Source organism: Chiloscyllium plagiosum, unplaced genomic scaffold (genome assembly GCF_037043375.1).
Source record: "Chiloscyllium plagiosum isolate Xiang-an unplaced genomic scaffold, Cpla_swu_hap1 HiC_scaffold_27, whole genome shotgun sequence".
Lineage (NCBI taxonomy): Eukaryota > Metazoa > Chordata > Chondrichthyes > Orectolobiformes > Hemiscylliidae > Chiloscyllium > Chiloscyllium plagiosum.
The window spans coordinates 52,354,540-52,380,554 of record NW_028270165.1 but is presented as its reverse complement, the minus strand read 5'-3'; the positions used below and the strand labels follow the sequence as shown (position 1 = coordinate 52,380,554).

Below are 26,015 nucleotides of genomic sequence, written 5' to 3'. Positions count from 1 at the left end.
TGCAGTTTTTTTTCCCTGGATTTACATCAGTCTGTGGTATCTTGTTTGTTCTGAGTCGTGAGTATCTGCCTGACTCAGTCCCACCGAGTTAGCCAAGCAGAAGCCATTTTGTCCTACCTCCCATGTTAAAGTGGAGATTTGAGGTGGCCCAGGGAATCCTTTGAGAACGCAGACCTGTAAAGCCTCTCTCTTGGTTTGTCCTGGAGATCATACTCTTTGGAAGCCTGGAATAAAAATCTCTCATCATAAAGTTGCAAAATGCAATTCAATTCAATCCATAGCAGTTAAGCACTAATAGTTAATTCTCTACGGGATTCAACAGCCTCAGCAATAAAATGGTCTCTCTTTCTCTCGTGTCCTTTTGAACTCTCAAGACAGCAAAGATATATTTTGTGAATGCTCCGCTTGCAAGGGGTAATAAGAATCCATTATAATGGACAAAATCCAACCATTAATTACAAAGCTATGGATAGTACCGAGTCTTGTTTCAGGGTCAAATTCAAAGACTATCATTCATTTCACACGGGAACGGCTGTGAATGTTATCACTTGGTGTCCTGTTCACACAGACTCACCGATGCTGAGGTAAACATTCTTAATTGCCTCAGCATCCTGTTATCACTTGGTGAGCCCAGGTGTCCCTATCATTAAGTTCTCTCCTTTTTCTGAGCCTTCCTGCCTGTTTATTTTCTAGTGCAGTAAATGTATTTAATAATTCAACATTACATTTTAGTCTGAATGTTTAAAGACAAGTTTTAAGGCTATAGACTTTCTCACCCAGATGCCCACACCCTCATTCCTCCCTTTGATTGCACCGTGATCACTGAAAGAGAAGGCTAGTCCAAACGAATGCCCTTCAAGGTGGTCCAGCCATCAACATCCTGTAGAGCGGCACCACCATCTTCGCAGCTCATCTGGTCATATTTATCATCGCCATCGACACGTGTGGGTGAGCCATCAGATCGCAAAAGGAGCATCTTCTGGGGCAATTCTATATCACTAAGGGACCTCATAAGCCTAGCAATTAAACACCTAACAATAGCAATACCGACAAACAGAAGAAAATTATTCTTACATACATAGCTAAATTGATTAGCCAATTGTGCCATCAACCCGATCTGCAGTTTCCCCAACTTGTCCCTTCAGTCATTCTGGATCTCTTCTTGTATCTTAGTTAATATTGCTAGTAAGATTGGGAATGCCCATAGTGCATTTATCTTGGACAATGGTGCAGACCTCACCCTCCTGGGGGAGTATATAGTCTAAGGCATACCGATTCTGCACAGAGTAAAGACACAGGTCTGATAATCCCAGTTTACTCTGTTCCAGAGCCTTTTTGGTCTTATTTCCTCGAGTGGTCAGGCCGCAAAAGAGAGAATTGCGGTTCTTTTGACTTGTCACCCCTGCCGATCCTTCCAACCTCAGGGTACTCTGGATTCCCCAGGCTATTGGGTGTCCTGTATTGTCACCCAGTCCCTTGGGATCCTTCCAGTTGGAGCAAGGTTAGCTGAGACCGACCGCTGTATCGACTTGTCCACCGGCCAGGACAAGGTACTGTTGTGGGAACAAGGGCTCCGATGGTGACTTTATGAGGGACATCTTTGCCATCCAGGACAAGGAAATTGGTAGCTTTACCTGAGCTGAAGAAATAATAGTTTGGTTTGGTGTATATTAGGGAGACTTTGTCAAAATCGGTTACTGAAATGTTACAGCAGGGGGGTCTGGTCAGGTCTACAGGAGTAAAAGGTGTTGCTTGAGCTCTGTTTTAAAAAAAAATGGGCCAAGTAACTCGAGCACTCGCACTGTATGGGAGACAATGGTCCTCAGAATGCTGTTCCCATTGGGCTCTCCCTTAGCTCTATTGTACATGGACTTGGTGACAGTATCAGATTCTGAAAAGAGAAAAGGCCTATAAATGCACAAGGCAAGGGGTCCCCTCCAGGTTTTACTTTCCACCCCTACGGTGATCAAAGTCACTGGGCACTCAGCTTGGGTCCAACTGCACCATTGTAAATTGATTGACCGCACCAATCAAAAGTGGGGAAGAGGAGGAGACAATCCTGGAATCCCAACAAAAGGAGTGGACCCTGTCCATTTGGGTTCCCTACATGTCCCTCCTCTTAGTTCAAATGTCTGTAATAAGATTAACATGAGAACAACATATTAACATTGGAACAACGAGGTTGGAGACCATTGCCAGTCCAGTTCTTGATGAGCACCAAAGAACCAGGCTCTACCCGTGACGAGGATGAAAGGGAGGGAACATCGCTGTAGGCCGCACGCTCCTGGGAGTGAAAGGCACGCATAACATTAGTTAGAGCAAGAACATAACCAATCATTGCTTCGGTCATGTGGTGGAAGTGGACTGAGAAGGGAGCCGAATCGTTCCAAGGGGTGCGGAGGCAGTGACCAGAGAGACTCTCAGCTGGAGACAGTCGTGTCTTGCTCGCAGACATGGATCGCATCTGGAATAAGGCCACAGGGATTAACATAACCAGGAGAGGCCAGACTCTGCCATTAATTTGGCAAGTTTAGTCTTGAGTCTGGTTAAAACATTCAACAAGGCCGGCTGCCTGAGAATGACAAGCACCATGCAGTTGCTGACAAATACAAAGCTGGGAACAGAGTTCTCCATTAATATTACTACAAAGTGTAGTCCATTGTCTGAGCTAATGTATGCAGGTACACTGAAGCAGGGAATTATTTCCTTAAACAAAATCTTCACCACAGTCTCAGCAGTAGTGTTAGGAGGAGGGTAGGTTTCAATCCACTTCGAAAAGACATCAGCAATAAGCAAAACATATTTATAGTAACTCAACTCATTTCTACAACTCAATGAAGTCCAGTTGAAGTGTCTCCAAGGGACCCTCCAGTAAGGGAGTTCTCGTAGAGATACTTGAACTAAGAGGTGGAGGATCGCCTACCCACGGACATGTTTGATCACGTACAACATCCTGATCGGGAAAGCCACTGACCTGAGTATCGATGCGATCTGTAACGATCTGAGGTTATCCTGATGTCATCTGGTGCACTAGACCAGACGCTTTCAATGTGGTGTTGCTTGAGCGATGGCGTGAGCTGCCAAAGGAAGTGTTGGGTGCTGGTACGATGATAAGTTAAAAGGCTCCTGGACGGGCATCTGAATATGAAGGGTTCAGTTGGGTCGAAGCCAAGTGATGGTAAATGCAACTGGAGTCATAGAGATGTACAACACAGAAACAGACCCTTCGGTCCAACTCGTCCATGCTGACAAGATAGCCAACCCAATTTAGTTCCAGCTGCCAGCACCCCGCCCATATAGGAGCCAAGTGATGGCAAACGGAACTAGATTAATGTAGGATATCTGGGCAGGTTGGGCTAAAGGGTCTGTTTCTGCGCTGTGAGACTCTAATTGTCTTCAGTGAAAGCAGAAGTGTGGTTGTGAAGGCTGGACTTTCAGAGCATGTTCTGCCCTGACTGGGGGCTGAAGAGTTTGACTGAAGTGTATTGGTGTTAATGCCTTGATGTCTCATTTTGCTCCCACCTTCCTGGGGTCATTAACCATTTTGTGTCTGGTCCTTCCTCAAGAAGCTGCATTGCAGGTTCACCCTGAATTGACACTTTTGTTTTTGCTTCCCAAAATCAGACCGGCTCACTCAGCAGTATCCCAGTGTTGTGAAAGATATTAACTTTCAGGTGGAGTTATCCAAAATTCAGAGAGATGTCAGTCTTAATGTTTTTGCTTTTCCTGCCCCTGTAAGATCCTGAATCAGCAACTTCAGGGGAATTAGTTCGAGCGGAGTGGGATGGTGCTTTTAATTTTGTGGAACAACAAAAGAATACTCCAAAGAAAGTAGAATTGCTTGTTCTGAATGTCTACCCTGCACTGATAGTGATGACTTTTGTAATCTCTTTTTGCAGAGTATTTGAAAATCTGAAGACTGAAGTTTCAAAATCAATAGATGAAGGGCTTATGCCCGAAACATTGACTCTCCTGCTCCTCGGATGCTGCCTGACCTGCTGTGCTTTTCCAGCGCCACATTTTTTGACTGACTGTCCAGCGTCTGCAGTCCTTTCTTTGATGTCAATGTCTGACAGTCACTCAATCCATCGGGACCGCAACGATTTTTGACTGTGATTTCTGTGAGAGGGATCAATGCTTTTTGGTTCCTGTTTGAGGACGTTTTCAGCATCAGTGGGACTGGACGAGAGACCCTACTGTTGCAGCGCACTGTGCGTGGAGCCTGAAACCGTTATACGGCCTGGAAAGGGGATTTCACGGCAGGGAGGGGCTCTACACGTGTTTGTGTGCAGCTGAAGCTGTGGCCATGGAGAAACCTGAGGAATTCCGCCCTGTGGAGGAACCGTGGAAGTGTGGCGACTGTGGGAAAGGTTTCCGTTTCCCGTCTGCCCTGGAGACTCATTGGCGCAGTCACACCGGGGAGAGGCCATTCCCCTGCACCGACTGCGGGAAGGCCTTCAGACATTCCTCCCACCTGTTGGCCCACCAGCAGGACCACATAGGGGAGAGGCCCTTCAGCTGCCCAGCGTGCGGGAAGGCCTTCAGTTATTCCTCCAACCTGCTGACCCACCAGCGGGTCCACACGGGGGAGAGGCCGTTCACCTGCTCTCAGTGCGGGAAGGGCTTCACCTGCTCCTCCAACCTGCGGAGCCACCAACGGGTCCACACGGGGGAGAGGCCCTTCAGCTGCCCCAAGTGCGGGAAGGCCTTCAGCACTTCCTCCAACCTGCTGACCCACCAGCATGCCCACACGGGGGAGAGGCCCTTCAGCTGCCCCGAGTGTGGGAAGGGCTTCACCTGCTCCTCCAAACTCCAGACCTACCAGCGGGTCCACATGGGGGAGAGGCCGTTCACCTGCTCTCAATGTGGGAAGGGCTTCAACTGCTCCTCCAACCTGCTGAGCCACCAGCGTATCCACACGGGGGAGAGGCCCTTCAGCTGCCCCGAGTGTGGGAAGGGCTTCACCCGCTCCTCCAAACTCCAGACCCACCAGCGTGTCCACACGGGTGCGAGGCCCTTCAGCTGCCCAGAGTGCGGGAAGGCCTTTACACACGTCTTCTCCCTGATGCAGCACCAGCGGATCCACACGGGGGAGAGGCCTTTCAGCTGCCCCGAGTGTGGGAAGGACTTTACCCAGGCCTCCACCCTGCTGACCCACCAGCGGGTCCATACAGGGGAGAGGCCATTCAACTGCTCTCAGTGAGGGAAGGACTTCACCTACTCCTCCCACCTGCGGAGGCACCAGCGATCGTGCCATCACAGGGGGATTGAAGGAGTGACGACCGAGTGCCATTATCGATTGGACTATCAACCCAGATCCGGGGACTCCCAGGTTTGAATCCTGCCACGACAGATGGCAGAGGAAGTGGGTGGTACAGGGGAGAAAGCCCCCATTTAATTCACCCCCTCCCTTGTTCGGGAAGGGAACCGCCATTGTGGGAGAGGATTCATTCAGTCATTCCAGCTGCACCCTTTACCCGGTCTGACCTACACGTGACTACAGACCCACAGCAGTCTGGTTGACTCTGCACTGCCCTTTCCTGGCAAATGAGCGGGGAGAAATTTACTTGGAGACAAGATATGGGTTGAAATTGCTGAGTGAGGCAATACTTCCTCCGGGTTACGGCTGTACCAAGGATCCAATTACAAATGGACAACTTGGTGCTGGCCAATAGTAAAGACAGTGAGGGGGGTGGGACAGGGGAGGTGTGGTGTGTGCACTTTGAGCTTGAGCTGTTCAAAAAGCAACTACTTTTTCTCTGCCTTGTTATTGGGGGGATCTGAAGCTGTAACAAAGTTGGGTTGCAATAAAGGTTACCTGAACTTAACACCGGGCTCAGACTTTCATTGAAAGCTTTGAGCTCCAAGAGGTTTTTGTTTTAAAGCTGCTCATTTCTTTCCGCCTCCGGCACTAAGTTTAGAACATAGAACAAAGAACATAGAACAATCCAGCCCTTCGGCCCTCGATGTTGCGCCGACCTGTGAACCATTCTCAGCTCGTTCCCCTACACTATCCCAAAATCAACCATGCGCTTATCTAAGGAATGTTTAAATCTCCCTAATGTGGCGGAGTTGACTACTTTAGCAGGTAAGGCATTCCACGCCCTTACCATTCACTGCATAAAGAACTTGCCTCTGACATCTGTCTTAAATCTATCACCCCTCAATTTGTACAGGTTGCAGGGGGACTTGGATAAACTGCAGAATTGGGCTGAGAGTTGGCAAATGGAGTTCAATGCAGCTAAATGTGAGGTGATTCACTTTGGGAAGCTGACGTCACCATCCTAAGAAAAAGTCTTTCACTGTCTCCCCTATCTCATCCTCTGCTCATCCTGCAACCTATAACATTCTTCCAAACTGTCCAGTACTCCACCGACTTTAGTGTCGTCTCCAAATTTACTAATCCATCCACCTATGCCTGTGTCTAAGCTATTTAAAAAAATGACAAACCGCAGTAGTCCCAAAACAGATCCTTGTGGCACACCACTAGTAACCGGACTCGCTGCCTTCTTTCAGAAAGCCAGTTTGTAATCCAAACTGCTAAATCACCCTCAATCCCATGCCTCTGCATTTACTCCAACAGCCTACCATGTGGAACTTTATCAAAGGCTTTACTGAGGTCCATGTACACCACGTCAACTGCCCTACCCTCATCTACATGCTTGCTCACCTTCTCAAAAAACTCAGAGGTTTGTGAGACATGATCTGCTCTTGATGAAACCATGTTGACTATCTGAAAACAAATTGTTGCTTGCTAGATGATTATAAATCCTATCTCTAATATTCCTTTCCAAAAGCTTTCCTTCAACAGACGTAAGGCTCACTGGTCTATAATTACCTGGGTCATCTCTGCTGCCCTTCTTGAACAAGGACACAACATTTGCAATCCTCCACTCTGGTACTAAGACTGTCGACAATGACGACTCAAATATCAAAGCCAAAGGGTTTGCATTCTCCTCCCTCGCTTCCTAGAGAATCCTTGGATAAATCCCATCCAAGTAGAAAGTGTCTACTTTCACTCCTTCTAGAATTGATAACACCTGTGTGCAACTAACATTGATCATTTCGAGTTTAATATCTCGTACCTCATTCTTCTCCTCAACAATATTCTCCTTTTCCTGAGTGAAGACCGATGAGAGATATTCATTAACACCTCTCCAATCTCCACAGGGCCCACACTCAACTTCCCACTTCTGTCTTTGATTGGCCCTATTTCTACCGTAATCATCCTTTTATTCCTCACATACCTATAGAAAGCTTCCTCCCTGCCTGACAGGGATATACCTATCAAGGACACACAATAGCTGTTCCTTAAACCAGCTCCACATTTCAATTGTCCCCATCCCCTGCGTTTTGCTACCCGAATCTATGCATCCTAAGTCTTCCCAAATTGCATTATAATTGCCCTTGCCCCACCGATAACTCTTGACCTGTGGCATGTTCCTATCCCTTTACATCGCTAAGTGAAACCTAACTGAATTATGGTCACTCTCTCCAAAGTGCTCACCTTCCACTAAATCAAACACCTGGCCTGGTTCATTACCAAGCATCAGATCCAGTGTGACCTCCCCTGGACAAAAACTGATCCATACGACGTACTAGAGTGAAAGCATTTCCAGTCAATGTTGGGGAAGTTAAAGTCCCCCATAATGACCACCCTGTTCCTTTCACTCCTACTCAGAATAATTTTGCTAATCCCCTCTTCCACTTCCCTGGAACTCTGCGGAGGCCTATAAAAAAAACTCCAAGCTGTGACCTCTCCTCTCCTGTTTCTAACCTCAGCCCACATTACCTCAGTAGACGAGTCCTCATCAAAAGTTCTGTCAGCCACTGTTATACTATCCTTGACTAACAAGGCCACGCCTCTCCCTCTTTTACCGCCTTGTCTGTTCTTAATGAAAGATCAAAACCCTGGAACCTGCAACATCCATTCCTCACCCTGCTCTATCCATGTCTCCGAAATGGCCACAACATCTAAATCTCAGGTACCTATCCATGCTGCAAGCTCACCTACTTTATTGCGGATGCTCTGGCGTTGAAATAGACAAACTTCAAACCATTTCGCTGTCTGCCATCGCATTCCTGTGACCCTGAAATCCTGTCCCTGTCCTTCCTACTCTCATCCTCCTATGCACTGCACCTACACCCCCGGTTGCCATCCCCCTGCTGAGCTAGATTAAACCCACTCGAATAGCACCAGCAAATTTCCCACTCAGTATATTAGTACCCCTCTGGTTCAAGAGAAGACTGTCCTGTTTGTACAAGTCCCACCTTCCCCAGAATAAGCCCCAATTATCCAAAAACCTGAAACCCTCCCTCCTGCACGATCCTTGTAACCACGTGTTCAGCTGATATCTCTCCCTATTCCTTGTCTTGCTATCACGTGGCACGGGTAACAAACCAGAGACAACCACTGTGTTCTAGCCCTCAGCTTCCACTCTAGCTCCCTGAAATCCTGCCTTACATCCCTATCCCTCTTTCTGTGGGAGATTAAAAATGTTTTTGCAGATGGGTGAGGTGGTGTAGTGGGGGGAAGGGAAGCGGAATTCTTGTAGCATGTAGCGTACGTAAGGTTAAGACTTTAATGAATATCGAGGGTCTTTTAAAGAAAATAGTTTTAAGCTAGGAAATAACTTTAAAGTATTGTAGTTGACCACAAAAAGAAGCAGCAGGGGCATTTCACAATAAAGCTTATAGTATAATAAGAGAAACTGGATAAAAGAACAAGCTGTAACAAACAAGGAACAAAGAAGGCAGACAAGGACAGCAGGATGACCAGATAAGAAAATAACTAACAAGTGAGGTAATCGGCTTATGATAGGATGGGAAAAGGGAGGCATGATTCCGCAACTTGTAAACTGAATAAGAAAGCTAACATGCTCTGCTTTGGCGCGCATTTCTGCTTGATTGCAGAAGCATCCGGTACTTACAAGACGATAATAAATTGTTCTTGCTTCCAAGGCTTTGTCTCAGGCTGATTGGTTTGTGAGTGAGTTCTGTTTCTCACAATTGGGGGCCTCGTTCTGGGATCCAAAACTCAGACCGCTCGACGCTCTTGGGACGAACGGGGAGGTGCACCTCGCCTATTTCGGTGATCTCCGACTCCGTTGCTTGTCGTTCACGGTTTGGGCGAGTATGATCCGGACTGGGAGACCCTGGAAACAAGGCAAGCAGACACGGCGGGTTCGGTCGGGCAACTCTTGTGCACAAGACCCGGGTAGGGAAAGTTCTCAAAGGATATATCCTTTAAGAAGGGCTGAAGGGCTTATGCCCGAAACGTCGATTCTCCTGTTCCCTGGATGATGCCTTTTCCAGCAACACATGCTGGGCTTTTCCAGCAACACATTTTCAGCAAAGGATATATCCAGGCAACCGGGGGCAGCGGTATTTGCTGCGAGAATTGCTGCGGGATGGGGTGCACTGAAATGACCAGGTAACTCTGTGCAGAGACCAAGGTAAGAAGAGAGACCTTTTAAGTATTGCCTTGGTGGTCGGGACATATAAAAGTATGGGGAATTGGCGATATATAAAATTAAGCATATGTCAATGGAAAACAGCCCGTGTCAGAAGGGCTAGGAGCTGAAGGGCTACTGAGGGTGCACTTCGTAACTAACTTATGGCCAGACGTCCAGATGAATATTCAAAAGCTAGAGGAGTCGTTGCGGGAAGCTCAAAGTGTCAGTGAGACATGGTGTCTGTGTGTGTGTGTGTGTGAGAGAGAGAAAGAGCTGGACAGCAACTAGAAAGTATAACCCTTTGTGATTTGGTTTGAATGCACATTTGTTTGTTGGTGATTGAATGTTTCTGCTTTGTTCCGTGGAGCTTGAGATCCAGGACTGTTTTGAATCTGATTTCTACTATGGAAATTTTAACATGATTTCTTTTAAGGTTAAAAATTTTACAGATTATGAAATAAAATGTTAACTCCTGTTCTTTTTACAGGTCATGACTGCCTTACTATCAGTTTCTAACTAATCTCTTTTATCCTTACATCAAAGTAATTTATGGAAAACAGTTGAAGTCTCAAAATGCATATAGTTGGTCAGATTAATCGGACGAGTAAGGTGTCTAGTCAGGACCCTGAAGGGGGTGTGGAAAATGGTGACACCGGACCTCGTTAAGATTAATTAACTTAGCAACAATGGGAGGCACGGGGAGTTGGCTGGGTAACGATCGATCTGTAAATAACGTTAAAGGGGAATATATTTCACCCGACAGTCCTTTGGGAGAATGTTGGGAAATTGGGAACACAACTCCCGGACGCCGGGGAAAGATAAGGCTACAATGGTAAACTATTGTTGTTTTGTCTGGACTAGAGAAACTATTAAGGCGCCTGGTATTTATAGGCCCAAATATGGGTCCGATGAGGATTGGCTGCGTCAAGGTCTTAATATATATGTCAATCAAAAAGAAGCATACAGTCAAAAAGAGTCCGATTATGCGGCTTGTTGGATAGTGAGCGCGGGAGTAAAATTATGTCCCATGAATAGGGAGGAATCAGGGAAAGAACAGAAAAAGAATGAACAAGGGAAGCCACAATGGGATCCCTTGATGTGTTTGCCGCCCCCATATACTACTCCCCGGAACGAGCCTACAGCTCCCGAAGTAGAACCGAGTCCAGACACAGAAATGGGAACGGACTCTGAACTAAAAGATGCAGAACCTGGGGTGGGGGGGGGGGGGGGGCAGAGTCATTTGAGCCACCACACGTAAAGGAGGGGCAGAGATAATGGAAAATGTAAAATTATGTCCCTTAGGAGAGGTTCCGATTGGGGAAGGTACAATCGGATATGTAAACGCTCCCTTAACTAGCAGTGAAGTTAGGGTCTTTAAAAAGGAAATGAAAAGTTTAATAGAGGATCCGGTTGGACTAGCCGAACAATTAAAGCAATTCCTAGGGACTAATTTATATACCCAGGGAGAACTGATGGCAATTTTAAGAGCGTTATTTTCAGGGGAAGAACGAGGTATGATGAGGAGAGCGGCTTAAAAGGAATGGGAAAAGAGGCACACAATTGGGGAAGAACGGGCCCCAGCCGAATAAAAATTCCCAAATGTTGACCCTCATTGGGAAAATAATGACAGAGAAGATAGGGAGTCAATGCGGGATCTATGAGAAATGGGAATATTAGGAATTAAAGAGGCGGCACCAAGATCATAAAACTTTGTTAAGGCCTTTGAAGTACGACAAGAGAAGGATGGAACCACTTCTGCATTTCTTAAAAGGCTCAAGGAGGCCACAAGGAAGTGTTTGGGAATGGATCCCGATAATCAGATAGCACAGGGACTCTTAAAGGTCTAGTTTGTAATTAAATCATGGCTGGACATACAAAAGAAATTACAGAAATTAGATGGATGGAGTGAAAGACAGATGGAAGAGCTGTTACGTGAGGCACAGAAAGTGTATGTGAAAAGGGAAGACGAGAATCAGAATCAGAAAGCCAAAATGATGGTGGAGGCAGTAGAAGAAATAACAAAAAGGAGACTGGGATCAAGGGATAACAGGAAGGGTAGGGGAGGACACGAAAGACAAGGGTCAGATACCTGGGAAAGGAGGCAACAAACCAGAGATAACCACTCTGTTTGTTCTAGCCCTCAGCTCCCACCCTCGCTCCCTGAAATCCTGCCTTACATCCCTATTCCTTTTTTTTGTAGTTAGCACTGGTGCCTCACAGCGCCAGAGCCCCGGGTTCAATTCCCACCTCCCCATACCCCCCCCCCCCCCACCCGCGTCTGCGCGGGTATCCTCCCACAGTCCAAAGACATGCGGGTTAGGGTGAATTGGCCAAACTAAATTGCCCCGTAGTGTTAGGTGACGGGCAATAGGGCTGGGCGTTTTGCGCTTCGGCGGGTCAGTGTGGACTTATTCGGCCGAAGGGCCTGTTTCCACACTGTAGGGAATCTGATCGAAAGTTCTGGAATTTACATATTGATGAAGTGAAACCTGCAACCCATTCTAAAAGATGAAGGACTCAGCAGTGGTTCAGGTTTGTTCCAAATATTGCATCGGTTGCATGACACTGTGATGTTTTGCTATTAATTCTGTGTCTTATGATCCTGCAGCACAGCTAACCGCAGAAGGAGCAGCGCTGCAGAAGCCAGGGCTTCCAAATACACCTGGGTGGGCAGGGTTTACCAGGAGAGGCGGGGTTTATCCTGGGGTCGGGTTTTAGCAGGAGAGCAGTGCTCATGGGCGGAGCGGGTCTCGTGAGAGGGTCGCGCGCTAGTAGCGGGGCGAGGCTCACTGGGCGGTGCGGCGCGGCTCGCCTGCAGGCGCGCGGCTTTGTGGGCGGTTGCGCGTGGGGGCAGGGGGCGTGGTTTTGACTCACGCGGGGACCGCGGCGAAAGAGCGATGTTTGGTGCGCGAGTGGGAAAGATGTTTGGGGCCAAGAGGCGGGGCTTTGTCTCGAAGGAACGGGGTTTGCGTGCACCGCTCCAAAGGGCGGGGTTTACGAGCGTCGTTCGGAAGGGGCGGGGTTTACGTGTCGCCATGGAGGAAGAGCGGGCGGGACCAGGACCGGGGCGTGGCCATCCCGAAGCCGGAAGTGTGCCCGCGGCCTGTTTCCTCCGCTGGAGCCTCGGCTGCAGCAAGTAAGGTAAAGCTTTATCAATATTTCCTTTTGCAGAGTTTGTATTTCATAGCCAGTAATGGCTACTCAATATCATCATAAAGTCCCAAAATGCAATTCATTTCAATCCGTAGCAGATAAGCACGAAGAGTTAATTTTCTACGGGATTCAACAGCCTCAGCACTAAAAGGGTCTCACAAGGGAACGGCCGTCAATGTGATCACTTGGTGTCCTGTTCACACAGATTCACTGATGCTGAGGCAAACGTTCTTAATTGCCTCACAGCATCCTGTTATCATTTGGTGAGCCCAGGTGTCCCTATTTTTCAGTTCTCTCCTCTTTCTGAGCCAACCTGTCTGTTTATTTTCTAGTGCAGTAAATGTATTCAATAATTCAGCATTACATTTTAGTCTAAATGTGTAAAGACAAGTTTTAAGGCTATAGACTTTATCACCCAGATGCCCACACCCTCATTCCTACCTTTGATTGCACCGTGATCACTGAAAGAGAAGGCTAGTCCAAACAAATGCCCTTCAAGGTAGTCCTGCCATCAACATCCTGTAGAGCGGCACCACCATCTTCGCAGCTCATCTGGTCATATTTATCATCGCCATCGACACGTGTGGGTGAGCCATCAGATCACAAAAAGAGCATCTTCTGCGGCAAATCTATATCACTAAGGAACCTCATAAGCTTAGCAATTAAACAGCGAACAATAGCAATCCCGACAAACAGAGGAAAAGTGTTCTACCATACACAGCTAAATTGATAAGCCAATTGTACCATGAGCCCGATCTGCAGTTTCCCCAAATGGTCCCTTCAGTCATTCTGTCAAGGAATACCTGGATCTCTTCTTGTATCTTAGTAATATTGCCAGTGAGATTGGGAATGCCCATAGTGCATTTATCTTGGATAATGGTGCAGACCTCACCCTCCCGGTCAAGTATATAGTCTAAGGCATACCGATTCTGTATAGAGTAAAGACATAGGTCTGATAATCCCAGTTTACTCTGTTTCAGAGCCTCTTTAGTCTTATTTCCTCGAATGGTCAGGCCGCCAAAGAGAGAATTGCGGTTCTGTTGACTTGTCACCCCTGCCGATCCTTCCAACCTCAGGGTACTCTGGAGTCCCCAGCCTATCGGGTGTTCTGTATTGTCACCCAGTCCCTTTGGATCCTTCCAGTTGGAGCAAGGTTGGCTGAGACCGACCACTATATCCTCCTCAGATGGAATTTCCATCGACTTGTTCACTGGCCAGGACAAGGTACTGTTGTGGGAACAAGGGCTCTGATAGTGACCTTATGAGGGACATCTTTGCCATCCAGGACAAGGAAATTGGTAGCTTTACCTGAGCTGAAGAAATAATAGTCTGGTTTGGTGCATATTAGGGAGAGTTTGTCGAAATAGGTTACTGAAATGTTACAGCAGGGGGTCTGGTCAGGTCTACAGGAGTAAAGGGTCGACGTTTTGCAAGAGGAATTGCTTGAGCATTGTAAAAAATGGGCCAAGTAACTCGAGCACTCGCACTGTATGGGAGACAATGGTCCTCAGAATGCTGTTCCCATTGGGCTCTCCCTTAGCTCTATTGTACATGGTCTTGGTGACAGTATCAGATTCTGAAAAGAGAAAAGGCCTAAAAATGCACAAGGGAAGGGTTCCAGGTCCATGTGCCGCATTAGGCCCACTGTACCCCAGCCAGTGATACACCAGCTGTTTGTATACACAGACCGAACGTATTGGAAAGTGATATTTCTCTTGGTAGCGTCGGCAGTAGGAAGTCTGACGAATAGAATGGAATCAGGGACTGGGGACGGGGCAAGTAAGTCATCTCCCGATAGAGAGGAGTAACATACTACTGCCTCTGGGGTGAAGAGCGTTCTGTGGGCCTGTATAAATAAGTAGTTTGTGGATTGAGGAGTTTCCCTTATCAGGGTTCCCTTTTCTCGAGTTGGCCCGTCCTCCAAAAAGGGATGGTGTTCCTGAGTGTCCTTAAAATATTTACCATAATGGAGGGGGTTGATCATTTTTATCCTCACTAGGCTTGCGTCTGCAGGTAAAATCAAAAAAACATGGTAACGACATGGTAACTCCCACTGATTTCTACTGTCCAGATGGACCATCTGGTCTTTCTGATGTAAGAGTCCATTTTTGATTGGTGCGGCCAATCAATTTACAATGGTGCGGTTGGACCCAAACTGAGCGCCCAGCGACTGTGACCGCCATTAGGGTGGGAAATAAAACCTGGAGGGGACCATCCCAACGAGGTTGGAGGCCTTTGCCAGTGCAGTTCTTGATGAACACCAACGAACCAGGCTCTACCCGTGACGAGGCTGAAAGGGAGGGAACATCGCTGTAGGCCGCACGCTCCTGGGAGTGAAAGGCACGCATAACATTAGTTAGAGCAAGAACATAACCAATCATTGCTTTGGTAGTGGAAGTGGACTGAGAAGGGAGCCGAATCGTTCCAAGGGGTACGGAGAGGGTGACCAGAGAGACTCTCAGCTGGAGACAGTCGTGTCTTGCCCGCAGACATGGATCGCATCTGGAATAAGGCCACAGGGATTAGCATAACCAGGAGAGGCCAGACTCTGCCATTAATTTGGCAAGTTTAGTCTTGAGTCTGGTTAAAATATTCAACAAGGCCGGCCGCCTGAGGATGATAAGCACCATGCAGTTACCGACAAATACAAAGCTGGGAACAGAGTTCTCCATTAATATTACCTACAAAGTGTGGTCCATTGTGCGAGCTAATGTACGCAGGTATACTGAAGCAGGGAATTATTTCCTTAAACAAAATCTTCACCACAGTCTCAGCAGTAGCGTTAGGAGGAGGGTAGGCTCCAATCCCCTTCAAAAAGACATCAACAATAAGCAAAACATATTTATAGCAACTCAACTCATTTCTACAACTCAATGAAGTCCAGTTGAAGTGTCTCCAAGGGACCCTGCAGCAAGGGAGTTCTCGTAGAGATACTTGAACTAAGAGGTGGGGGATCGCCTACCCACTGACCTGTTTGATCACGTAGAACAGCCTGATCGGGAAAGCCACTGATTGAGTATCGATGCGATCTGGCATATGAATATGAAGGGTTCACTTGGGTCAGGGCCAAGTGATGGTAAATGCGACTGGAGTCATAGAGATGTACAGCACAGAAACAGACCCTTCGGTCCAACTCGTCCTTGCTGACAAGATAGCCAACCCAATTTAGTCCCAGCTGCCAGCTCCCGGCCCATATCGTGGCCAAGTGATGGCAAATATGACTAGATTAATTTAGGATATCTGGGCTGTGTGTCTCTAATTGTCTTCAGTGGAAGCAGAAGTGTGGTTGTGAAGGCTGGACTTTCAGAGCATGTTCTGCCCTGACTGGGAGCTGAAGAGTTTGACTGAAGTGTATTGGTGTTAATGCCTTGATGTCTCATTTTGCTCCCACCTTCCTGGGGTCATTAACCATTTTGTGTCTGGTCCTTCCTCAAGAAGCTGCATTGCAGGTTCACCCTGAATTGACACTTTTTTTTTGCTTCCCAAAATCAGACCTGCTCACTCTCAGCAGTATCCCAGTATTGTGAAAGATATTAACTTTCAGGTGGAGTTATCCAAAATTCAGAGAGATGTCAGTCTTGATGTTTTTGCTTTTTCTGCCCCTGTAAGATCCTGAATCAGCAACTTCAGGGGAATTAGTTAGAGCAGAGTGAGAACAGAGGGGGAGAGAGAGTGGGATGGTGCTTTCAATTTTGTGGAACAACAAAAGAATATTCCACAGAAAGTAGAATTGCTTGTTCTGAATTTCTGCCCTGCTCTGATAGTGATGACTTTTGTAAACTCTTTTTGCAGAGTATTTGAAAATCTGAAGACTGAAGTTTCAAAATCAGTGGATGAAGGGCTTATGTCCGAAACATTGATTCTCCTGCTCCTTGGATACTGCCTGACCTGCTGTGCTTTTCCAGCACCACAGTTTTTGACTGACTGTCCAGCGTCTGCAGTCCTCACTTTGCTGTCAATGTCTGACAGTCACTCAATCCATCGGGACCCCAACGATTTTTGACTGTGATATCTGAGAGAGGGATCAATGCTTTTTGGTTCCTGTTTGAGGACGTTTTCAGCATCAGTGGGACTGGACGAGAGACCCCACTGTTGCAGCGCAGTGTGCGTGGTGCCTGAAACAGTTATACGGCCTGGAAAGGGGACTTCACGGCAGGGAGGGGCTCGACACGTGTTTGTGAGCAGCTGAAGCTGTGGCCATGGAGAAACCTGAGGAATCCCGCCCTGTGGAGGAACCGTGGAAGTGTAGCGACTGTGGGAAAAGCTTCCGTGTCCCGTCTGCCCTGGAGACTCATCGGCGCAGTTACACCGGGGAGAGGCCATTCCTCTGCACCGAGTGCGGGAAGGCCTTCAGACATTCCTCCCACATGTTGGCCCACCAGCAGGACCACACGGAGAGGCCCTTCAGATGCCCAGATTGCGGGAAGGCCTTCAGCACATCCTCCCACCTGCTGAGCCACCAGCATGTACACACGGGGGAGAGGCCCTTCAGCTGCCGAGAGTGCGTGAAGGCCTTTTCCCAGGCCTCCACCCTGCGGAGTCACCAGCGTATCCACACGGGGGATAGGCCGTTCACCTGCTGTCAGTGTGGGAAGGGCTTCACCTGCTCCTCCAAACTGCTGACCCACAGCATGTCCACACTGGGGAGAGGCCGTTCACCTGTTCTCGGTGTGGGAACGGCTTCACCTGCTCCTCCACCCTGCTGAGCCACCAGCGTGTCCACACGGGGGAGAGGCCCTTCAGCTGCCCCGAGTGCGGGACGGCCTTTACCCACGTATCCTCCCTGATGACCCACCTGCGTATTCACACGGGGGATAGTCCGTTCACCTGGTCTCAGTGCGGGAAGAGCTTCACCTGCTCCTTCAACCTCCAGAACCACCAGCGGGTCCACACCGGGGAGAGGCCGTTTAGCTGCCCCCAGTGCGGGAAGGCCTTCAGCAATTCCTCCACCCTGCTGACGCACCAGCGGATCCACACAGGGGGGGAAACCATTCGCCTGCTCTCAGTGCGGGAAGGGCTTCAGGTATTCCTCCCACCTCCTGACCCACCGGCGGGTCCACACGGGGTAGAGGCCCTTCAGCTGCCCCGAGTGTGGGAAGGCCTTCAGCACATCTTCCACCCTGCTGAGGCACCAGCGGATCCACACGGGGGAGCGGCCGTTCACCTGCTCTCAGTGCGGGAAGGGCTTCACCTACTCCTCCCACCTGCAGGAGCACCAGCGAGTTCACGTGCCATCACAGGGGGATTGAAGGAGTGACGGCCGAGTGCCATTATCGATTGGACTATCAACCCGATTCCGGGACTCCCAGGCTTGAATCCTGCCACGACAGATGGCAGAATTGGTATTCGGTCCGAATTGTGGAGTTCGGAATCTAACAATGAGACCGTTTCAGGGAGGGGGTGGTGCAGGGGAGAAAGCCCCCATCTGATTCACTCTCTCCCTTGTTCGGGAAGGGAACCGCTATTGTGGGAAAGGATTCACTCAGTCGTTCCAGCTGCACCCTTTACCCGGTCTGGCCTACACGTGACTACAGACCCACAGCAGTCTGGTTGACTCTACACTGCCCCTTCCAGGCAAACCAGCGGGGAGAAACTTACTTGGAGACAGGGTATGGGTTGAAATTGCTGAGTGAGGCAATACTTCCTCCGGGTTACGGCTGTAACAAGGATCCGATTACAAAGGGACAACTTGGTGCTAGGCAATAGTAAAGACAGTGAGGGGGGTGGGACTCGGAGAGGTGTGGTGTGTGCACTTTGACCTTGAGCTGTTCAAAAAGCAACTGCTTTTTCTCTGCCTTTTTGCTGAGGGGATCTGAAGCTGTAACAAAGTTGGGATGCAATAAAGGTTACCTGAACTTACCACCGGGCTCAGACTCTCATTGAAAGCTTTGAACTCCAAGAGGGTTTTGTTTTAAAGCTGCTCATTTCTTTCAGCCTCCTGCACTAAGTTTAGAACATAGAACAAAGAACATAGAACAACACAGCGCAGAACAGGCCCTTCGGCCCTCGATGTTGCGCCGACCTGTGAACTATTCACAGCTCATTCCTTGACACTACCCCAAAATCAACCATGCGCTTATCGAAGGATTGTTTAAATCTCCCTAATGTGGCTGAGTTGACTACCTTAGCAGGTAGGGCATTCCACGCCCTTACCACTCTCTGCATAAAGAACTTGCCTCTGACACCTGTCTTAAACCTATCACCCCTCTATTTGTAGTTATGCCCCCTAATACAAGCTGACGTCACCATCCTAGGAAAGAGCCTTTCACTGTCTACCCTATCTAATCCTCTGATCATCTTATATGTCTCTATCAAATCCCCCTTAGCCTTCTTCTTTCCAATGAGAACAGACCCAAGTCTCTCAGCCTTTCCTCATAAGACCCTCCCTCCAGACCAGGCAACAACCTGGTAAATCTCCTCTGCACCTTTTCCAATGCTTCCCACATCCTTCCTGAAATATGGAGGACAGAACTATACATAATATTCCAAATGTGGCTGCACCCGTGTTTTGTATAGTTGCAGCATGATATTGCGGTTCCAGAACCCAATCCCTCTACGAATGAAACCTAACACACCGTATGCCTTCTTCACAGCACTATCCACCTGGGTGGCAACTTTCAGGGATCTATGTACATGGACTCCAAGATCACTGCCTTCCTGTTATTCTTCCCAAAGTGAATCACCTCACGTTTAGCTGCATTGAACTCCATTTGCCACCTCTCAGTCCAATTCTGCTAATCCATCCACCTATGCCTGCATCTAAGTCATTGATAAAAATGACAAACCGCTGTAGTCCCAAAACAGATCCGTGTGGCACATCACTAGTAACCGGACAACGGGCTGAATATTTTCCATAAACCACCACTCGCTGCCGTCTTCAGAAAGCCAGTTTCTAATTCAAAGCTGCTAAATCACCCTCAATCCCTTGCCTCTTCAAATTTCGGGAGATGATTTGTAGCTCCGGTGCTCATTGTTGTGGTTCTGTTTGCCGAGCTGGAAATTTGTGTTCCAGACGTTTCGTCCCCTGTCTAGGTGACATCCATCACTATAAATGCTGGAGGAAACATCACAGAAGCACTTCACAGGAGGCTCCCAAGCACTGAGGATGTCACCTAGAGAGAGGACGAAACGTTTGCAACACAAATTCCCAGCTCGGCGAACAGAACCACAACAACCCATGCCTCTGCAGTTTCTCCAACAGCCTGCCATGTGGAACCTTATCAAAGGCTTTACTGAGGTCCATGTATACCACGTCAACTGCCCTACCCTCATCTACATGCTTGCTCACCTTCTCAAAAAACCCAATGAGGTTTGTGAGACACGATCTGCCCTTGATGAAACCATGTTGACTGTCTGAAATTCAACTGTTGCTTGCTAGATGATTACAAATCCTATCTCTAATATTCCTTTCCAAAAGCTTTCCTTCAACAGACGTAAGGCTCACTGGTCTATAATTACCTGGGTCATCTCTGCTGCCCTTCTTGAACAAGGGCACAACATTTGCAATCCTCCACTCTGGTACTAAACCTGTAGACAATAACGACTCGAATATCAAAGCCAAAGGGTCTGCAGTCTCCTCCCTCGCTTCCCAGAGTATCCTCGGATAAATCCCATCCGGTCGAGGGCACTTGTCTACTTTCACTCCTTCTAGAATTGATAACACCTGTTTGCAACTAACCTCGAACCTTTCGAGTCTAATATCTCGTACCTCATTCTTCTCCTCTACAATATTCTCCTTTTCCTGAGTGCAGACCGATAAGAGATATTCATTAACACCTCTCCAATTTCCACAGGGCCCATACTCAACTTCCCACTTCTGTCTTTGATTGGCCCTATTCCTACCCTAATCATCCTTTTATTCCTCACATACCTATAGAAAGCTTTAGGGTTCTCCTTTATGTGTTAAAGACTGCTCATGTCCTCTCTTTGCTCTTAACTCTCTCTTTAAATCCTTCCTAGCTGACCTGAAACTCTCCATCGCCTCATCTGAACCATCTTGCCTCATCAACACATAAGCCTCCTTTTTCTTTGTAACAAGAGATGCAATTTCTGTTGTAAACCACGGTTCCCTTACCTTATCACTTCCTGCCTGACAGGGACATACCTATCAAGGAAACACAATATCTGTTCCTTAAACCAGCTCCACGTTTCAATTGTTCCCATCCCCTGCATTTTGCTACCCTATTCAATGCATCCTAAGTCTTGCCTAATTTTATGAGAATTGCCCTTGACCCATCAATAACTCTTGACTTGTGACATGTTCCTATCCCTTTACATTGCTAAATGAAACCTAACTGAATTATGGTCACTCCACTATGTTCACCTTCTACTAAATCAAACATCTGGCCTGGTTCGTTACCAAGCACCAGATCCAGAGTGACCTCCCTTCTTGTCAGCCCTTCAGCATACTGTGTCAGAAAGCCCTCCTGCACACACTGGACAAAAACCGATCCATACGACGTACTAGAATTAAAGCATTTCCAGTCAATGTTGGGGAAGTTATGCATATCCTAAACCTAAACCCAGGATTCAAAATAGACCTTTCCGTCTGCAAGGTCAGTCAAGATGGCAAATGAAACCCTCATACTATCGTCCAGTATGGTAGGACAGTAGAAATGGTACTGAGTATTCACAACATCCCAATGGACCTTGCGGTCCTCCTATGTATCCTTCCCCAACAGTCCATGATGCCCCTATACATCCTCTCGTTATTCTTCACTGCCTCCCCCACCCCCTAGAGTCCTCCAACAACTACACCTTTGTTTCAATTGCAATGAACCAGGACATTGGTCCAAGAACTGCCCTTTTCATAGCAGTCCCTGGTTCATCATCGCAGTAAAAACAACAGACAATCTCCTGGCCTCCCTCCCCAGTGACCTCAGCAGGTTGCCCCTTTTACTGCACAAAATCTTTTTCAAAACTGACTCGCGGATATATGGCAGCTTCCTGCTTTGAATTTTCCCATACTTACCGCTAGCCCAGAGGATGGACCTATGCTAATTCTTAACCGTAATGGCCACGATATTGAATTTATGTTTGACACAGGAGCCACTGTTTCATCATTTCCCGTCCATCTTGCTAATGCTTTTGATTTTCAAATCTCGGACGATGATGAAATCCTGCAATGTTTTGATGGCTCCTCTAATAAACATGCATACACTGTCCCTCTGACAGTGGGCCAGAGAGTGGTGATCCTGTGGAATTCATTGCCACGGAATACAGTGGAGGCTGGGACGCTAAATGTCTTCAAGGCAGAAATTGATAACTTCTTGATGTCACAAGGAATAAAGGGCTACGGGGAGAATGCGGGGAAGTGGAGTTGAAATGCCCATCAGCCATGATTGGATGGCGGAGTGGACTCGATGAGCCGGATGGCCTTACTTCCGCTCCTATGTCTTATGGTCTTAGGCCATTTGGCCCATCGACACTGCTCCGCCATTCATTAAAATCATGGCGGATTTATCAATCATCTCAGCTCCTTCTACTTGCATTATTTCAACTACCCTTAATTCCCCTGCCACGCAAAAACCCATCCAACAGTGTCTTAATGAAGCTGCCTCTACTGCTTCCTTGAGCACAGAATTCCATAGATGCACCGCCCTCTGGGAAAAGCAGCTCCTTCTCATCTCTGTCCGAAATCTACTCCCCTTTAATCTTCCAGCCTAGTCTCACCCACCAGCAGAAAAGACCCGATTGGGGGGTGTTGGTCGAGTGGTTGGGAGGTGTGTCTGGGTGGTATGTTTTTGGAGGGCTCAGTGTGGGCTTGATGGCCTGAATGGCCTGCTTCCACACTGTAGGGATTCAATAATATACTGCAGCTATGTTTGCCCCGGATCACAGCACCCAGAATGTCCCATCTTCTACAAATCAAAAGACAAGCCCCATCCTGCCCTCTTGTATGTGTGTTATCTAAATGCTTAATCATTTCTAGTGAATACAGCCTACACCTGCTGCTGCTGCCAGTAACCTTTACAATGCTGAAGAAACAATGCAATACCTGCAGTACTGAAAATCGTAAGGCTTCTAACGATACCAGTTACTGATTTACTGCACCTTCTGATTGACAGCATTGGAAATACAATGTTGGAGCCTGAGAGAAATGAGCAGTTTAAAACAAAAACCTACCTAACCCTTCACTAGGCTCCCCGCTCAGCACACTGTACATACTGCCGGAAAAACTTAAAACACTTCATCCCCACAGTGCAATGAATTTCCACTTTCTAACAAAATCCTGGATGTACTCACTCACCCAGCTTCTGTCTCACAAATGGAAGATTTCTGCTCCTCGTAAGGGCAAAACATCTTTGAAAGCTGCTTCTGAATGTCCACTCTTCACAACGACACTTCTGCTTTCACCAAAGATCATTAGAGTCATGCAGCACGGAAACAGACACATCGTCCAACTCGTCCGTGCCAACCAGATATCCAAAATTAATCTCGTCCCATTTGCCAGCATTTGGCCTATAACCCTCTAAACCCTTCCTATTCAAATACCCATCCAGATGCCTTTCAATATTGTAATTGAACTAGCCTCCACCATTATCTTTGGCAGCTCGTTCCATACACACATCACCCTCTGCATGAAAATGCTGCCCCTCATGTCCCTTTAAAGTCTTCCGCCCTCACCTCAAACTGAAACTCACGACTTTCGGACTCCCATATCCTGGGGAAAAGATCTCCGGTATTCATCCTATGCATGCCCCTTATAAACTTCGAATGGTCACAGACGCTCCAGGGAATACAGCCCCAACCTATTCAGCCTCTCCCTGTAGCTCAAACCCTCTAACTCTGGCAACAACCTCCTAAATCTTTTCCGAACCCTTTCAAGTTTCACAACACCTTTCCGACAGCAGGGAAACGAGAACTGAGTGCGGTATTTCAAAAGTGGCCTTTCCAATCTCCCGTGCAGCCACAGCATTACCTCCAAACTCCTATACTCAGTGTTCTGACCAATAAAGGAAAGCGTATCAAACGCCTTCCTTGCTATCGTATCTACTTGCAACTACACTTTCAAGGAACCATGAACCTGCTCTCCAAGGTTTCTTTGTTCAGCAACACTCCCCAGGAATTTACCATTAACCACATAGGTCCTGCCCTGATTTGCCATATCAAAATGCAACAGCTCATATTTGTCTAAGTTAAACTCCATCCACCACTCCTTGGCCCATCGGCTCATCTGATTAATTATAATTTATATCAAACTTCCTTTCCTCTCTTATTCCCTAAAAGCTGAAAATCTCCATCCCACACACTCTCCCTCCATTCTCACTTTGTTGAACCTAATCCCTGCTGTCCTCATCCTGAAGGGTTTGGTTCATGCTGATTAACAGGCCCACATTCAAGGGGGATCTAACTGAAACGTACAGAATGTTGAACAGCCTGGAAGGGTGGAAGTTGGGAAGGTGTTTTCATTGGCAGGAGAGACTAATATCCATGGGCCTAGCCTCAGCATAAAGGGAGAATGGAGATTAGGAGAAATTTCTTTATCCAGAGAGTGGTGAATCTATGGAATTCATTGTCACAGAAAGCTGCCAGGCCAGGTCACTGAGTATGTTTAACACTGAGATAGAGTATCAAAGGGTTGAGAGTTGCGGGGAAAAAAGGGGGAAAGAGGCTGAGAAACGTAACAGCCAGGATAAATTGGGAGCAGGAGTAGACCACATGACTTTTCCAGCCTGCACCAGCATTGAACACTTCACACCTGGATGTGAATATACCAACATCTAGGGTGGATAGGCTGGAACATTTCTCACTGGGACACAGGAGATTGAGAGGTGACCTTATAGAGGATTATAAAATCATGAGGGATACGGATGAGGTGAACAACAGATGTCCTTTCCCTCAGCTGGGGGTTTCAGGATCTGGGAGCAAATATTTTGAGGTGAGTAGAGAAAGACTTTATAAAGACAGGACAAGGAGTTTTTTATTAAGAAAGTGGTCTAAGTGCAGAATGAATGTCCAGAGGAAGTCATAGAGATGTACAGAACAAAAACAGACTGTTTGGTCCAACTTGTTCATGCCGACCAACTATCCCAACCCAATCTAGTCCCACCTGACAGCACACGGCCCCATATCCCTCCATTCCCTTCCCATTCATATACCTATCCAAATACCTTTTAAATGTTGCTATCGGACTAGACTTCACCACTTCCTCTGGCAGTTCATTCAATAAACGTACCATCCTCTGCGTGAAAAAGTTGCCCCTTAGATCTCTTTCCCCTCTAACGCTCAACCCATGCCCTCTCGTTCTGGTCTCCCCCACCCCAGGGAAAAGACTTTGTCTATTTATCCTATCTATGCCCCTCATGATTTTATGCATATACAGTTACAACATTTAAAAGACATTTGGATAAGTACATGAATACGAGAGGTTCGAAGGTTTATGTGCCAAACACTGGTCGGTGGGACGAGTTTAGTTTGAGAACATACTCAGCATGGACTAGTTGGATGAAGGGTCTGTTCAGTGCTGTCTGACTCTGGGACTGACCTGTACTGATCTTAAAACCATTTTCTTACCTCCCCCATAACCATCCACATCTTTATCGTTCAAAACTCAGATTAACTTCGCCTTGAATATGTTCAATGTACAATGGGGAAGAGGTTTTGGCAAAATATTGTCGGTTGGCAGATGGAAAAATGTTCAGAAAGTAAAACAGAAATCCCAGTCTCCAGCTTTGTGAATCTTTAGAAACTCTTTGGGAAGTGGAATTCGAGGAGAATGAAGGATGAACTGTCCGACTGAGCAGAGACAGTCCAGACAGCGTCCCCTTGTTTAAGAGGCCGGGAGATTGACTCTGATATTCTCGGGACATGAACTGATCTGAGACATTGAAAGAATTCTCTGCACATCAGGAATTCAAACCTCTTCTCGGCTCGGGACCAATGAGAAAATACGGGAAGAGGCACTGAAGGCTCGGAGGGCGATGTCCCTGGTGTAAAAGGGCTAGTTCCTCGTGACATGGATGTGCCTGCAGATGGTGGGATCAGACTGTCCCCATGTCTCCACAATGAATGTCCAAGGCTTTATTATGGAAAAGTAAAACTGACAGAAGATAATGGTAATTCTGGGCGGGTCATGTTGAATTATGAATTGAATAGCAGCTTTCTCAAAGAGATTGCGCATGATGCTTCTGGGTCTGTCTTTGTGGCGCAATTGGTCAGCGGGTTCGGCTGTTAACCGGAAGGTTGGTGGTTCGAGACCACCCAGAGACGGAGTGCTTGTTGTTCTCGCTTTGACCGCTTTCTTGGCTGCGTGTTTTGAATGGTGTCAGGAAAATGTTTCTCGAACGGAAATCTTCTCCACTGAGGAAGCACAGAGGGGTTTCTGAATTGATTGAATTTCTAACGTAAAAGACTGCGGATGCTGACAGTCCGAGACAGAAAGAGAAACTGCTGGAGAAATTCAGC

The 26,015-nt window shown here is 47.5% G+C and overlaps 1 protein-coding gene across 1 annotated transcript in view; it reads left to right on the top strand.

Moving 5' to 3' along the window:
- Window positions 1-18,286, top strand: part of LOC148144054 (uncharacterized) — a 59,716-nt gene extending 41,430 nt beyond the window's left edge. Inside the window, 5 exon segments of the mRNA XM_087975296.1 lie at window positions 4,454-5,199; window positions 10,317-10,455; window positions 16,823-17,237; window positions 17,240-17,586; window positions 17,588-18,286. Of these exon segments, the coding sequence (XP_087831422.1) occupies window positions 4,454-5,199; window positions 10,317-10,455; window positions 16,823-17,237; window positions 17,240-17,586; window positions 17,588-17,857 (1,917 nt within the window). The 3' untranslated portion in view covers window positions 17,858-18,286.
- The last annotated feature ends 7,729 nt before the right edge of the window (window positions 18,287-26,015 follow it).